The 13,502-nt window shown below is 29.4% G+C and overlaps 1 protein-coding gene and 1 long non-coding RNA gene across 6 annotated transcripts in view; both read left to right on the forward strand.

Annotated features, from left to right (window-relative positions):
- LOC114128915 (lysosome membrane protein 2) overlaps nucleotides 1-7,906 on the forward strand; it is a 28,568-nt gene extending 20,662 nt beyond the window's left edge. For 2 of the 4 annotated variants that reach the window (XM_050205332.1, XM_050205330.1), the window contains exons 2-11: nucleotides 511-602; nucleotides 1,636-1,814; nucleotides 1,965-2,106; nucleotides 2,212-2,418; nucleotides 3,142-3,402; nucleotides 3,826-4,055; nucleotides 4,372-4,619; nucleotides 4,704-4,825; nucleotides 4,908-5,033; nucleotides 6,122-7,906. In XM_050205332.1, the coding sequence (XP_050061289.1) occupies nucleotides 511-602; nucleotides 1,636-1,814; nucleotides 1,965-2,106; nucleotides 2,212-2,418; nucleotides 3,142-3,402; nucleotides 3,826-4,055; nucleotides 4,372-4,619; nucleotides 4,704-4,825; nucleotides 4,908-5,033; nucleotides 6,122-6,439 (1,925 nt within the window). In that variant the 3' untranslated portion in view covers nucleotides 6,440-7,906. The remainder of the gene's footprint in view (nucleotides 1-510; nucleotides 603-1,635; nucleotides 1,815-1,964; nucleotides 2,107-2,211; nucleotides 2,419-3,141; nucleotides 3,403-3,825; nucleotides 4,056-4,371; nucleotides 4,620-4,703; nucleotides 4,826-4,907; nucleotides 5,034-6,121) is intronic. The other 2 variants (XM_027993523.2, XM_050205331.1) reach the window with 1 other exon arrangement.
- A 1,321-nt stretch (nucleotides 7,907-9,227) lies between these two features.
- Nucleotides 9,228-10,808, forward strand: LOC126552691 (uncharacterized). Of its 2 annotated transcripts, none has more exons than XR_007606110.1 (3): nucleotides 9,228-9,384; nucleotides 9,716-9,799; nucleotides 10,378-10,808. It is a non-coding gene; the product is annotated as an uncharacterized LOC126552691 (long non-coding RNA). The 2 variants fall into 2 exon arrangements; XR_007606109.1 differs by lacking the exon at nucleotides 10,378-10,808 and adding an exon at nucleotides 10,047-10,183.
- The last annotated feature ends 2,694 nt before the right edge of the window (nucleotides 10,809-13,502 follow it).

Here is a 13,502-nt window from a genome sequence, read left to right on the forward strand (position 1 = left end):
TGATTCAATGCTGTGCGTCGTAAAATAGCACACGCATTGCGTATCTATGTATAACAATAAAAAATATACCTATGTCGTCGTGCGTCGGTGTACAATCCCTCAATACAAATATTATATGAACGGTTGGCAGGCAAGTAACCTGGCCGCCGACACTTCCGCTTCCGCGCTCGTGACATCGGAGTGCCGCGGCAAGGACTCCGTAGCCGGTTTCTTCATTTCAACTTAATGAACTATCTGGATGGCTTTCGTTCCGCGTTCCCGGCGTTTGTTGTTAAGCTCATTTATACCTACTTATAATATATATATATATAATGTGTTGTGTATGGACTGATCCGTGAAAAAAATATTACCTATTATTTTTGTGAAATGATTATCAATAAAACCGGAATAAATTTTGCAGCTCCTCTTTTTTATACCGTGTCCTTGTTTTATAGCCAATATATAGGTATATATATTCCCTTAGAAAATCAATGTTGTAATATAATAATTAATAATTGTTTACATTTTTAGGGGTCGTACTTGCAATAGCCGTAGCCCTTTTGGTCGGCGGCCTTCTAGTGGTGGCGTTTTTCACGGCAGCAGTTGAGCTGGTTATCGATGACGTGAGTATCTTATTAATTAATTACTATATTATAGGTATATTATAATTTAATATCAACAACACATTATCCACCAAATTGTAAGACCGATTAACGGAAAAAAAATAGGGAGAGGGAGTTGACTAAAGAATTGATAAGTTGCTTACACCACGATAATAATAATTTGTCTGTGAAACATAATTAATTAGTTATTTAAACGGTATTGCAATGTCGTTTAAGTCACATTTATAGTCTATAGATTATAAATTATATGTTAATATTCTATTAGCAGGTTGTATAAATAATCACTAAATATTTAATAAATAAATAGCGAGCTAATGGTTCCTTAAATATGATTTAAATGACCTATGGTCAATCAACTAGATTTTAGCAATTTATTACATTTTATATGTAACCCGACGAATATATTATGGTCTTTAGATGAATGAATGTTGCGTTTTGTTTGTATAGTTATCTGTAATTGCGACATTTTCATTACAGCAGATTTTGATAAATTATATTTTGTTTATTTGTTTGCATTTAAGAAATTAAGTTATTACCTATTATTTTATAAAATGTACAACAATATCGATATGATTTAGATTATTTGACAATTTAATAAGAATTTAAAAATTAAAAATATCGGTTTTAATCATAAACCATTTGAATTATAGGGTATTGATACCAGGTATACTTGAATTTGAGTATTCTTATTACTATTCATAAGTCATAACACTCAGTACTCACAACATTAATAAATAATAAATATTACAGTTTAGATAAATTATAACTTACAGATATTTCTATAAATATCTATTTCCTAAAAATTTTTTTACTAGCTATTGCTAAAATTTAGAATTTTTATATCACCTATACTATAAAGTTATCCAATTCGGACAAGTCATAAAGGGTTAAAGGTGTATACACTATACTCTCCTAACAGTCCCAACGACTACTTTAATGGGAGGAGGCACTTTACTACCTATAGCTACATTTTTACTATATAACTTTAAAAAACCATAATTTTAACGACTAATATCGATTGTGTTTTTTATAGCAAATCACCCTGCGGCCCGGTTCTCAGACGTTCGAGATGTGGCGTAAACCACCTGTGCGGCCTTTATTAAAAGTGTACGTATACAATGTCACCAATGCCGATGAGTTTTTGAATGTAGTCGCTCCAGGTGAAGTCCGTGAGAAGCCAATCTTGGATGAATTGGGTCCGTTCGTCTACGTGTGAGTATAATATCATATAAAATAATATATATTATAGTATTATACTGTACGGTCTATGTTGTCAAATAGTCTCTGTAGTATATTATTCGTTCAACATTTTTGTCTCATTTTATACCAATGACTAACCTTTAACTAAATCCGTTCTTACAGGGAAACATGGGAAAAAGTCAACCTCACATTCCACGACAATGGCACTCTGACATACAACCAGCAAAAGGTTTATAGGTTCGACCCTGAGCAGAGCGTTGGTTCTGAAGACGATGTAGTTGTGGTACCAAACATTCCGATGTTGGTGAGTTATACACCCATAATATTATATCATCCACACACTTTTACTGATTCCTTTAAGAATTGTGAATTAGTTAGACATATTATAAATATTCTTTTATTATAACAGTCAGCCACATCGCAGAGCAAACACGCCGCTCGATTTTTGAGGTTGGCCATGGCTAGTATTATGGACATTCTGAAGGTGAAACCGTTCGTCGAAGTGAGCGTCGGTCAACTGCTGTGGGGTTACGAGGATCCGTTATTGAAACTGGCCAAGGATGTAGTGCCCAAGGAACAGAAGTTGCCGTACGAAGAGTTTGGTCTGATGTATGGGGTCGGTATCTATAACAATTTTTGTAGTTTTAGTCTTAAAATATAATAACATCAGTTTTCCTCCGTGGATTTAAACCACAGTCTTATTAAATTACGCTGTTTAACTTACAATAGTATACAAAAAGTGGTATTAACGTGAGATAAGTTTTAAATGTTGTTAAAAGCATATTAGTTAACATGCATTTGAAATAATGTATCTAAATTGCCTATATATATCCCCGTGAAATACTTACTACTTAAAATATCTAAAATTATTTTTTTTTAGAAATCTATTTGATAGTCCCCTATATTTTATCTTGGGAATTATTACCTAGGTTCATATGATTAAAACAATGTATTAACTAGTAATTATCCACCTTTCTAGTATATACATTCTAAGTACATGCACCCATTCATCAAATAAAACATGTTATGAAACTGTAGTGAAAAAACCCATTGTCGTTTACTAAAAATGTAGGTACTATGTTTATGACGGAACTACGGAAGAAATTAATTAAAAATTGCAGCAAGCGCAATTTTTGCATTATTTGATTACTTAAATAATATATATTGTACCAATCAAGTAACATAAAATTATTATATTTTTTTTATTTCTGAGTAATTTCTACCACTACTGAAATGTATTTTATTTGAGCACATTTTCTCCATAATCATTTATCCACCCTTTGAAACCGCATTTTTAATAAATATGTACATTACACTACGTCGTGTGTATACCACATAGCTCCAGTACATCGTTGACCAGTATGATGTGAAAACACTACCCGAACTGTTAGGATACCTGCGTCTGGACCGACTCCTGTCCGCAGACGGTCCACTGCTAGATGGAATTCTGTCAGCCAGTACCAACATTATACTTGGTGGAAGTAAGTGGTCAACCATCATCCAGAGGGTTCCTATGGTTAAAGACTACAATCAGCCAGAGCGCGGGTACCTGACGGTGCATCCAACCAAAATCACCAGGATGTCACTAATGGGACGACCGGTCAGGACCAAAATATTTTGTCAAAACCTCGTGCACTGCAGCTGTGTCACGTGCAGTCATTTTGATCACCAACCTGTTGACACAAGCGAGTTCTTGTCGTTTTCAGCCCACCGTTGGTTTTACGCCGCCTACCCACCCGCCGACACCGACTCATTGCAGTCTACACTGCACTGTTGGTTTTACTTTTTTTTTTGCAACCACCCCGCACTATAATCACCATTTGTCTGTTTGTTTTTGTTTGTCATTTTGAAATAAATATATTGTATACACTCACTGCCATCACCGCATTGTCATCCATAATACCTATCAATAATTTGTGTGTCACACACTTACTTTGAACTAATCTAACCTTGTTGTTTTTCTTTTCATGTCGTGCTGGATTTTCCTGTTTGACTTCTACCTCTTACTTAACTCTGAAAACAGAAAAACGGAACTTCACGTGATAATATGACCGTGTTCACTGGTGCCACGGATATCCGGCTTTTCGCCGCCCTGGACAAGTTCAACGGACGTACACATTTGCCACATTGGACCACCGATTCATGTAATCGTATGTCTGGCGGAAGCGATGGTTCTCTTTTCCCTCCCAGGATCCAACCTGATACAGTTCTACATGTCTTCGATAAGGATATGTGTCGAAAACTACCTCTAGTGTGAGTACCATACCACCAATATATATAATATATATTGTACCTAATGCCGAGTTCGGATAATTCAGACTGAGAATATTATAATATTTATCAAGTCCTTAGTCGTATTATGATTTATGAAACTTATAGTAATCACTAATTACGATGTATCTACACATATCAAACAATTTTGCCTTCACTAGATATATTATTTTTACCTATCTCTCCACCAAAGTTAGGTGGTTATAAAAAGTACATACTCGATGTTAATTTATACAATTTTATTATATTACTAATAGGAAAAATATTAATTTATCATCTTGATTTTCCTTTTGTACAGATTCAAGAAGCAAGTTGAAGGTAAGGGAGGAGTGAAAGCGTATCGATTCGGTCCTGACCACCGAGCGTTCGCTGATCCGGACCACGAGCCTGAGAATAAGTGCTATTGCCCTTCACTGAACAGTCCCAGTGCTAATAGTACTTCTAGTTCTAGCAGTTCTACCACATCAATGCCTATGATGTCAACAAAAACCAATTTTCCACAGTGTGCACCTCACGGAACGTTCAACGTGAGCCTGTGTCAATACGGTGAGTCACTCTATCTACGCACGCACATGTAAATGTTCACGAGTTAAGTACCGATACTCATATAAATGCTATATTTGTTTGCAGACTCTCCGGTGCTGCTGTCTTTCCCTCACTTTTACATGGGTGACCCACGACTCAGAGAAGCCGTTCTTGGAATGGACGAGCCAGACGCTGATCGCCACGAGTTTTACATAGATGTGCAACCTGTGAGTGACCATTTTCTTATATTATAATACTTGTATGATTTAAATCACCGACATTAATAACTTGCAATATTCATTTGTATAGGAAATGGGAGTGGCCATGCGTGCCAGAGCCCGTGTGCAAATTAATCTTGCTGTGAGTCAAGTAGTAGATATCAAACAAGTTGCCACCTTCCCAGACATCGTGTTTCCGATAATATGGTTCGAAGAGGTGTGTATTACAGATTAAGATAAATGCCTAGTGTATTCTGAGTATCTACTACTCAAATTTATTTTTTAAATTACCTTAAATACTCATTATACCGATTACTATTTTTGCCAATATATTTATCTGTTTTTTTTTTTAGTTTATTCATGTTAGGTTCATATGATATTTAACTTATATGAGTAATACTACAGTCATCACAAAAATTTTTCAACTCTTATAGTGTATTTTTAAGGCGTTTGATATAGGCAATTTTAATGATATATTAGAATATATATAAAATAATATATTCATATAAATACTTATTTAGTAACTAAAAGTTGACATTAGCTAAGGTTTTAGTAGCCCCTAGCAATTCATTTTTAATTGTTCCATAATTATAACATAAAAATAAAAACATAAGAAACAGCTTTGCATAAAAAGAATCACTCAAGCTTTAGTAGCTATACTCCATAGTAATTTAAGAAATCAAATTTGTGTATGATACAAAAAATAAATTTTTTGTGTCTTAGCGTTTTTATTTACCTATTTATTTTTTTGATTTAAAAAAAAAAAGTTATTTTAGTTTAAAAAAACAAATATTAACTATTTTTGTAACAATTAATAATATTAAAAAATATATATAAAAAAGTTACGTTTAAAAAAAATAATTGTCTATTTTGCAGACATTTAGTTTCTTAACTATAACTATAGCTTGAGAGGTTTTTTTCAAGCGAAACGATTTTTACAAAAAAGTTATGAGTATGTGACACTGTAGTGCTGCGATAGAAATCAAAGAAAAAAATTAGACCTGAGAAAACTAGTGATTTTCATCTAGTACGTTTCTTGAAGGAACTTACAAACACTCCATAAACCTATAGGTGGTAGAATATTTAGAGAGACTCTCTTTGATTCCTTTTAAATCCACAACTAAACTTGATTAATTATTGTGAATGACTATGTAGGAGTGTGGAACACTCGCATTTGTATAGGATATTTTTTTTTATAATTAATGATAATAATATCGAAGGGATACCATACAATTAACCGTGTATCTTATTTTCTTACACCCGTAAAACACATTTATAATATGTCTTTGTCTATTTCCAATTCAGGGCATCGACGAACTGCCCGACAACGTGATCCAACTTCTCAAGCTGGCCACGCAGACACCGCCAGTGGCCAAAGCCGCACTGCAATACGCGCTGTTCGCCTCAGGAGCCGTGTTGCTGCTATTGGCCCTCGGGTGTCTGGTGCGCAACTCGCACCGTCAAGAGACCATGTCCCTCGAAGGGACAGCGCACTACAGTCAGGACGAAAAGAAGAAGCCCAAGAAGACGATCCCTCCAGCGCCCATGAGCGCCACCGTGTTGTCCAACGGTAATGGAACCGCCGCCAAGGCTAACGCCGGTTACGTGGCCGACGACGAATAAGCTTATAGTAATAGTTCGAGGGACAACGGGACGGCGCTGTGCGGACTACCGCCAGACGAGAAAACCGAAAATCCATCGCTCAGGTGCCGCCCGTTCTGCCTTCGCTGGTTAGGTTATATATAATACGAGATCTATTGCGATGTACATAAATTAATAACGAGGGATGTAATAGATGTGACTGGCGGTGACTCGATGAGTTTGTCGTTATTATTATTAATTTTATATTATTATTATTATTATTATTTTATATAATATAAATACTGAACTTTCTCTCTATCTATATATATATATCAACCGACAAGTGTGTGACACGTTAAGTGGTGAAAACGATCATAATCGCGCATATTAAATGTTGTATAAAAATGTGACTTTTATGGATGTTTGAAAGTACCAACGAGTCATTTCTTCTCCGCGTTGACATATTTCGGCTTCGACAATGCTAATAATTGTTATCTTTATTATTTTTATTATTATGTAATTATCCGAACGTATTTATACGTGAAGTATGTGACGTGTATAATACTGTCTTCTTGTACATAGAACGACAAAATGTATTGTCTACAAATTAAAGTTTTTATTATTAATATAATATAATATTATGATTAATATATTATTATACATACTTATATATATAAATTACTTTTGTGGAAAAACGCTCATATTATTATTATTATTATTTTTATCATTGGTTATTAATTATTATTATTTTATGTGTTTTTTTTTCGTTCGTTGACTCGTGTATATAGTTAATATCATTATAATTATTAATCGGAGGAACTTATTATTTTATTAGGTTTTAAAATATTATATAATTTATTATCATAAAAGTTGTGCAGTTTGTTTTCACCATGATCAATTTAAGAAATGCAAACATGATATTTACACTTTCATAAACAAAATGTAGTAGGTTATTATACAATATATTATATAATATATATATTTAATGAGCTAGGGTATAGCAAATATGCGCTCTAAACGTAAACATTATGATATTATGATTTTATTATTGTTAAAAAAATATAATATAAAAATAATTTTATTAATTAACCACTCTTGTGGTCGAGGTTTTCGGGTTTCATTTCTCGTCGTTTGAAGTACAATATGATTACAATTAATATAACATTAATTTGTGTACCAATATATTGTTCAAAGCTCATTTTCCCGAGTATGTCATATATATCGCTCAATTACATACATATAAACTTATCTTGTATAAAAACAATAATAATAATTATTAGGTATTATTATTCGTACCTTGTGTTTATAAAATAAGTTTTTTTTTTATTTTGTAAGATTATTTAATAACTTTGTGTTTTGTGTATATTTTTACGGGGAGATATAAAATTATTGCAAATTAAAAATATTATAAATGCCTATATAATATAATATACATAAAACCGGTAAATCATATTGTGTTTAATTATTTTTTAGTATAGAAAATATAATACACGGTGAACATTTTATCAAGTACCTATGAGTTTTTTCAATTTGAGTAGGTATCTAATTATAGATAAATTTATGAATTATTAATTGTTATATCCGAGGAAAAATTATCAAATTTCCGGAATAAAAACAAAACACGGTCAAGTGGGTACCGCACTACTGTGCATTAGACGCCGCGCCGTATGAATTATGTATAGGTAGGAGTGTTAAATTACTTAAATTTGAATCCAATGATAAGTATCATTGTATACGAAAAACGATTCTGAACAGAGATGGTTTGTCAGCCCAGGATATAATACATAAAATATATTATATTTTAAATTGGGTAGTGAAAAAGGTGGTTTATGTTTTAATGACCTGAATACCCAAAAATTAAATCATGTACAGAAAATGTCAATTTAAACAACTGGTGTAGGTATGTTTCAAGTTTCTACGACTAGTAATTATTAACTATAGGCAACAAAAATCTAAAATTATTTAATAGTAAATTGTTATTTTACGAGTGAATTAAAAAAATTACATAAAAATTTAAACCAAGGATAACCTTTTTTTTTGATTGCCAACGTTCGACTTCTTTTATAATTACCTATTGTAAGCCAAACTTATGGAAAATCATGAATTAAATTTTAAACTCTTATACAAATAGGTATATTAATTAATATACCTACTTATACAAACTTGTTATGAGTTTAACGCGTATAGTTAAAACCCATATCTTTAATTTTTAAACGTTAAAAATCTTATGTTACTGAACGCAGTGTAGTATAGTATACTTTAGGTTCCGTAAACCACGGAATTTATTGGGGTAATTAAATTCTTTTAATATATTCCCCTTTAAAACGATTTTCCTTCAAAAATATTGAAATTCTTAAGTATTATATTAAACATAGGATCAAAATGGATTCGTAAATCACAGAATTTATTATAGTTACGATTTTCTTAGTTTATTATTCCATTTTATAACGATTTTCCTTCAAAAATAAGGAATTTCTTAAGAGTAAAATCAATAATAAGATCAATAATAATTCGTTAACCATAGAATTCATATTATTTTCAATATTCTTAAAATAAGTTCCCATTTTAAAACGATTTTCCTTCAGAAATATGGAATTCCTTAAGTATTTTATTAAACATAGGAACAAAAACGATTCGTAAATCTTAAAATTTATTACAGTTATAATTTTTATTATAATATATTCCCATTTTAAAACTATTTTCTTTCAAAAATATGGAATTCCTTAAGTATTATATTAAACATAGGAACAAAAACAATTCGTAAACCTCAGAATTTATTACAGTTAAAATTTTTCTTCTAATATATTCTATACATTTTTGAGGTCACTAATAAAAGAATTCTTGGAATATTCCAGAAAATAAATGGAATTCATGGATACATTATTGGATATAATACTTAATTTAAGGTTATAAATGCAGGGAATCTTGGAAAGTTCAGAAAAAAATGGAATTAATTGAGAAATTATTAGAAATCATACATATTTAAGGTTATGAATGCAAGGAATCTAGGAAATACCAAGAAAAATATATGAATTTATGGATACTTTATTGGATAAAATACATATTTAAGGTTATAAATGAAAAGAATCTTGGAAATACCAAGAAAAATATATGAATTAATGATGATTCTTTTTGAAATCATACATTTTTGAGGTCACTAATACAAGAATTCTTGGAATATTCCAGAAAATAAATGGAATTCATGGATACTTTATTGGATATAATACTTAATTTAAGGTTATAAATGCAGGGAATCTTGGAAAGTTCAGAAAAAAAGGGAATTAATTGAGAAATTATTAGAAATCATACATATTTAAGGTTATAAATGCAAGGAATCTTGGAAATACCAAGAAAAATATATGAATTTATGGATACTTTATTGGATATAATACTTAATTTAAGGTTATAAATGAAGGGAATCTTGGAAAGTTCAGAAAAAAATGGAATTAATTGAGAAATTATTAGAAATCATACATATTTAAGGTTATAAATGCAAGGAATCTTGGAAATACCAAGAAAAATATATGAATTAATGATGATTCTTTTTGAAATCATACATTTTTGAGGTCACTAATAAAAGAATTCTTGGAATATTCCAGAAAATAAATGGAATTCATGGATACTTTATTAGATATAATACTTATTTAAGGTTATAAATGCAGGGAATCTTGGAAAGTTCAGAAAAAAAGGGAATTAATTGAGAAATTATTAGAAATCATACATATTTAAGGTTATAAATGCAAGGAATCTTGGAAATACCAAGAAAAATATATGAATTTATGGATACTTTATTGGATAAAATACATATTTAAGGTTATAAATGAAAGGAATCTTGGAAATACCAAGAATAATATATGAATTAATGATGATTCTTTTTGAAATCATACATTTTTGAGGTCACTAATACAAGAATTCTTGGAATATTCCAGAAAATAAATGGAATTCATGGATACTTTATTGGATATAATACTTAATTTAAGGTTATAAATGCAGGGAATCTTGGAAAGTTCAGAAAAAAATGGAATTAATTGAGAAATTATTAGAAATCATACATATTTAAGGTTATAAATGCAAGGAATCTTGGAAATACCAAGAAAAATATATGAATTTATGGATACTTTATTGGATATAATACTTAATTTAAGGTTATAAATGAAGGGAATCTTGGAAAGTTCAGAAAAAAATGGAATTAATTGAGAAATTATTAGAAATCATACATATTTAAGGTTATAAATGCAAGGAATCTTGGAAATACCAAGAAAAATATATGAATTTATGGATACTTTATTGGATAAAATACATATTTATTGTTATAAATGAAAGGAATCTTGGATATACCAAGAAAAATATTAGAATTAATGATGATTCTTTTTGAAATCATACATTTTTTAGGTCACTAATAAAAGAATTCTTGGAATATTCCAGAAAATAAATGGAATTCATGGATACTTTATTGGATATAATACATATTTATTGTTATCAATGCAAGGAATCTTGGAAATACCAAGAACAATATATGAATTAATGATGATTCTTTTTGAAATCATACATTTTTGAGGTCACTAATTCAAGAATTCTTGGAATATTCCAGAAAATAAATGGAATTCATGGATACTTTATTGGATAAAATACATATTTAAGGTTATAAATGCAAGGAATCTAGGAAATACCAAGAAAAATATATGAATTTATGGATACTTTATTGGATAAAATACATATTTAAGGTTATAAATGAAAGGAATCTTGGAAATACCAAGAAAAATATATGAATTAATGATGATTCTTTTTGAAATCATACATTTTTGAGGTCACTAATACAAGAATTCTTAGAATATTCCAGAAAATAAATGGAATTCATGGATACTTTATTGGATATAATACTTAATTTAAGGTTATAAATGCAGGGAATCTTGGAATGTTCAGAAAAAAATGGAATTAATTGAGAAATTTTTAGAAATCATACATATTTAAGGTTATAAATGCAAGGAATCTTGGAAATACCAAGAAAAATATATGAATTTATGGATACTTTATTGGATAAAATACATATTTATTAGTATAAATGAAAGGAATCTTGGATATACCAAGAAAAATATATGAATTAATGATGATTCTTTTTGAAATCATACATTTTTGAGGTCACTAATAAAAGAATTCTTGGAATATTCCAGAAAATAAATGGAATTCATGGATACTTTATTGGATATAATACTTAATTTAAGGTTATAAATGCAAGGAATTTTATAAATATCAAGAAAAATATATGAATTTATGGATACTTTATTGGCTAAAATACATATTTAAGGTTATAAATGAAAGGAATCTTGGAAATACCAAGAAAAATATATGAATTAATGATGATTCTTTTTGAAAATCATACATTTTTTGAGGTCACTAATACAAGAATCATGGAAATTCCAGAAAATAATGGAATTCATGGATATTTATTGGATATAATACTTAATTTAAGTTCTAAATGCATTAATCTTGGAATGTTCAGAAAAAAATGGAATTAATTGAGAAATTTTTAGAAATCATACATTTTAAGTTCTAAATGAAGGAATCTTGGAATACCAAGAACAACATATGAATTAATGATGATTCTTTTTGAAATCATACATTTTTGGAGGTCACTATACAAGAATTCGTGGAATATTCCAGAAAATAATGGAATTCATGGATACTTTATTGGATATAATACTAATTTAAGGTTTAAATGCAGGAATCTTTGAAAGTTCAGAAAAAAGGGAATTAATTGAGAAATTATTGAAATCATACATATTTTAAGGTTATAAATGAAAGGAATCTTGAAATACCAAGAACCATATATGAATTAATGATTATTCTTTTTTTGAAATCATACATTTTTGAGGTCACTTATAACTTATACCAAGAATCATGAAAATTCCAGAAAATAAATTGAACTAATTGAGAACTATTAGAAATCATACATATTTAAGGTTATAAATGCAAGGATCTTGGAAATACCAAGAACAATATATGATTAATGATGATTCTTTTTGAAATCATCATTTTTGAGGTCACTAATACAAGAATCTCTGAATATTCCAGAAAATAAATGGAATTCATGGATACTTTATTGGATAAATACTTAATTTCAGGTTATAAATGCAGGGAATCTTGGAAAGTTCAGAAAAAAATGGAATTAATTGAGAATTATTAGAAATCATACATATTTAAGGTTATAAATGCAGGATCTTGGAAATAACAAGAAATCTATGAATTTATGGATACTTTATTGGATAAATACATATTAAGGTTATAAATGCAAAGAATCTTGGAATACCAAGAAAATATATGAATTAATGATGATCTTTTTGAAATCATACATTTTTGAGGTCACTAATACAAGAATTCTTGGAATATTCCAGAAATAAATGGAATTCATGGATACTTTTTGATATAATACTTAATTTAAGGTTTTAAATGAGGGAATCTTGGAAAGTTCAGAAAAAAAGGGAATTAATTGAGAAATTATTAGAAATCATACATATTTAAGGTTATAAATGCAAGAATCAAATATCAAGAAAAATATATGATTTATGGATACTTTTCTTGGATTAAAATACATATTTAAGTTAAATGAAAGGAATCTTGGAATAAAAAGAAAATATATGAATTATGATGATTCTTTTGAATCATACATTTTTGAGGTCACTTCTACCAGAATTCATGGAAATTCCAGAAAATAAATGGAAATAATTGAGAATTATTAGAAATGATACATATTTAAGGTTATCAATGCAAGGAATCTGGAAATACCAAGAACAATATATGAATTAATGATATTCTTTTTGAAATCATACATTTTTGAGATCACTAATAAAGAATTCTTGGAATATTCCAGAAAATAAATGGAATTCATGGATACTTTATTGGATATATACTTAATTTAGGTTTAAATGCGGAATCTTGGAAATTCAGAAAAAAAGGGAATTAATTGAGAAATTATTAGAATCATACATATTTAAGGTTATAAATGCAAGGAATCTTGGAAATATCAAGAAAAATCTTTGAATTATGGATACTTATTGGATAAAATACATATTAAGGTTATAATGAAAAGAATCTTGGAAATACCAGA

Source organism: Aphis gossypii, chromosome X (assembly GCF_020184175.1).
Source record: "Aphis gossypii isolate Hap1 chromosome X, ASM2018417v2, whole genome shotgun sequence".
Lineage (NCBI taxonomy): Eukaryota > Metazoa > Arthropoda > Insecta > Hemiptera > Aphididae > Aphis > Aphis gossypii.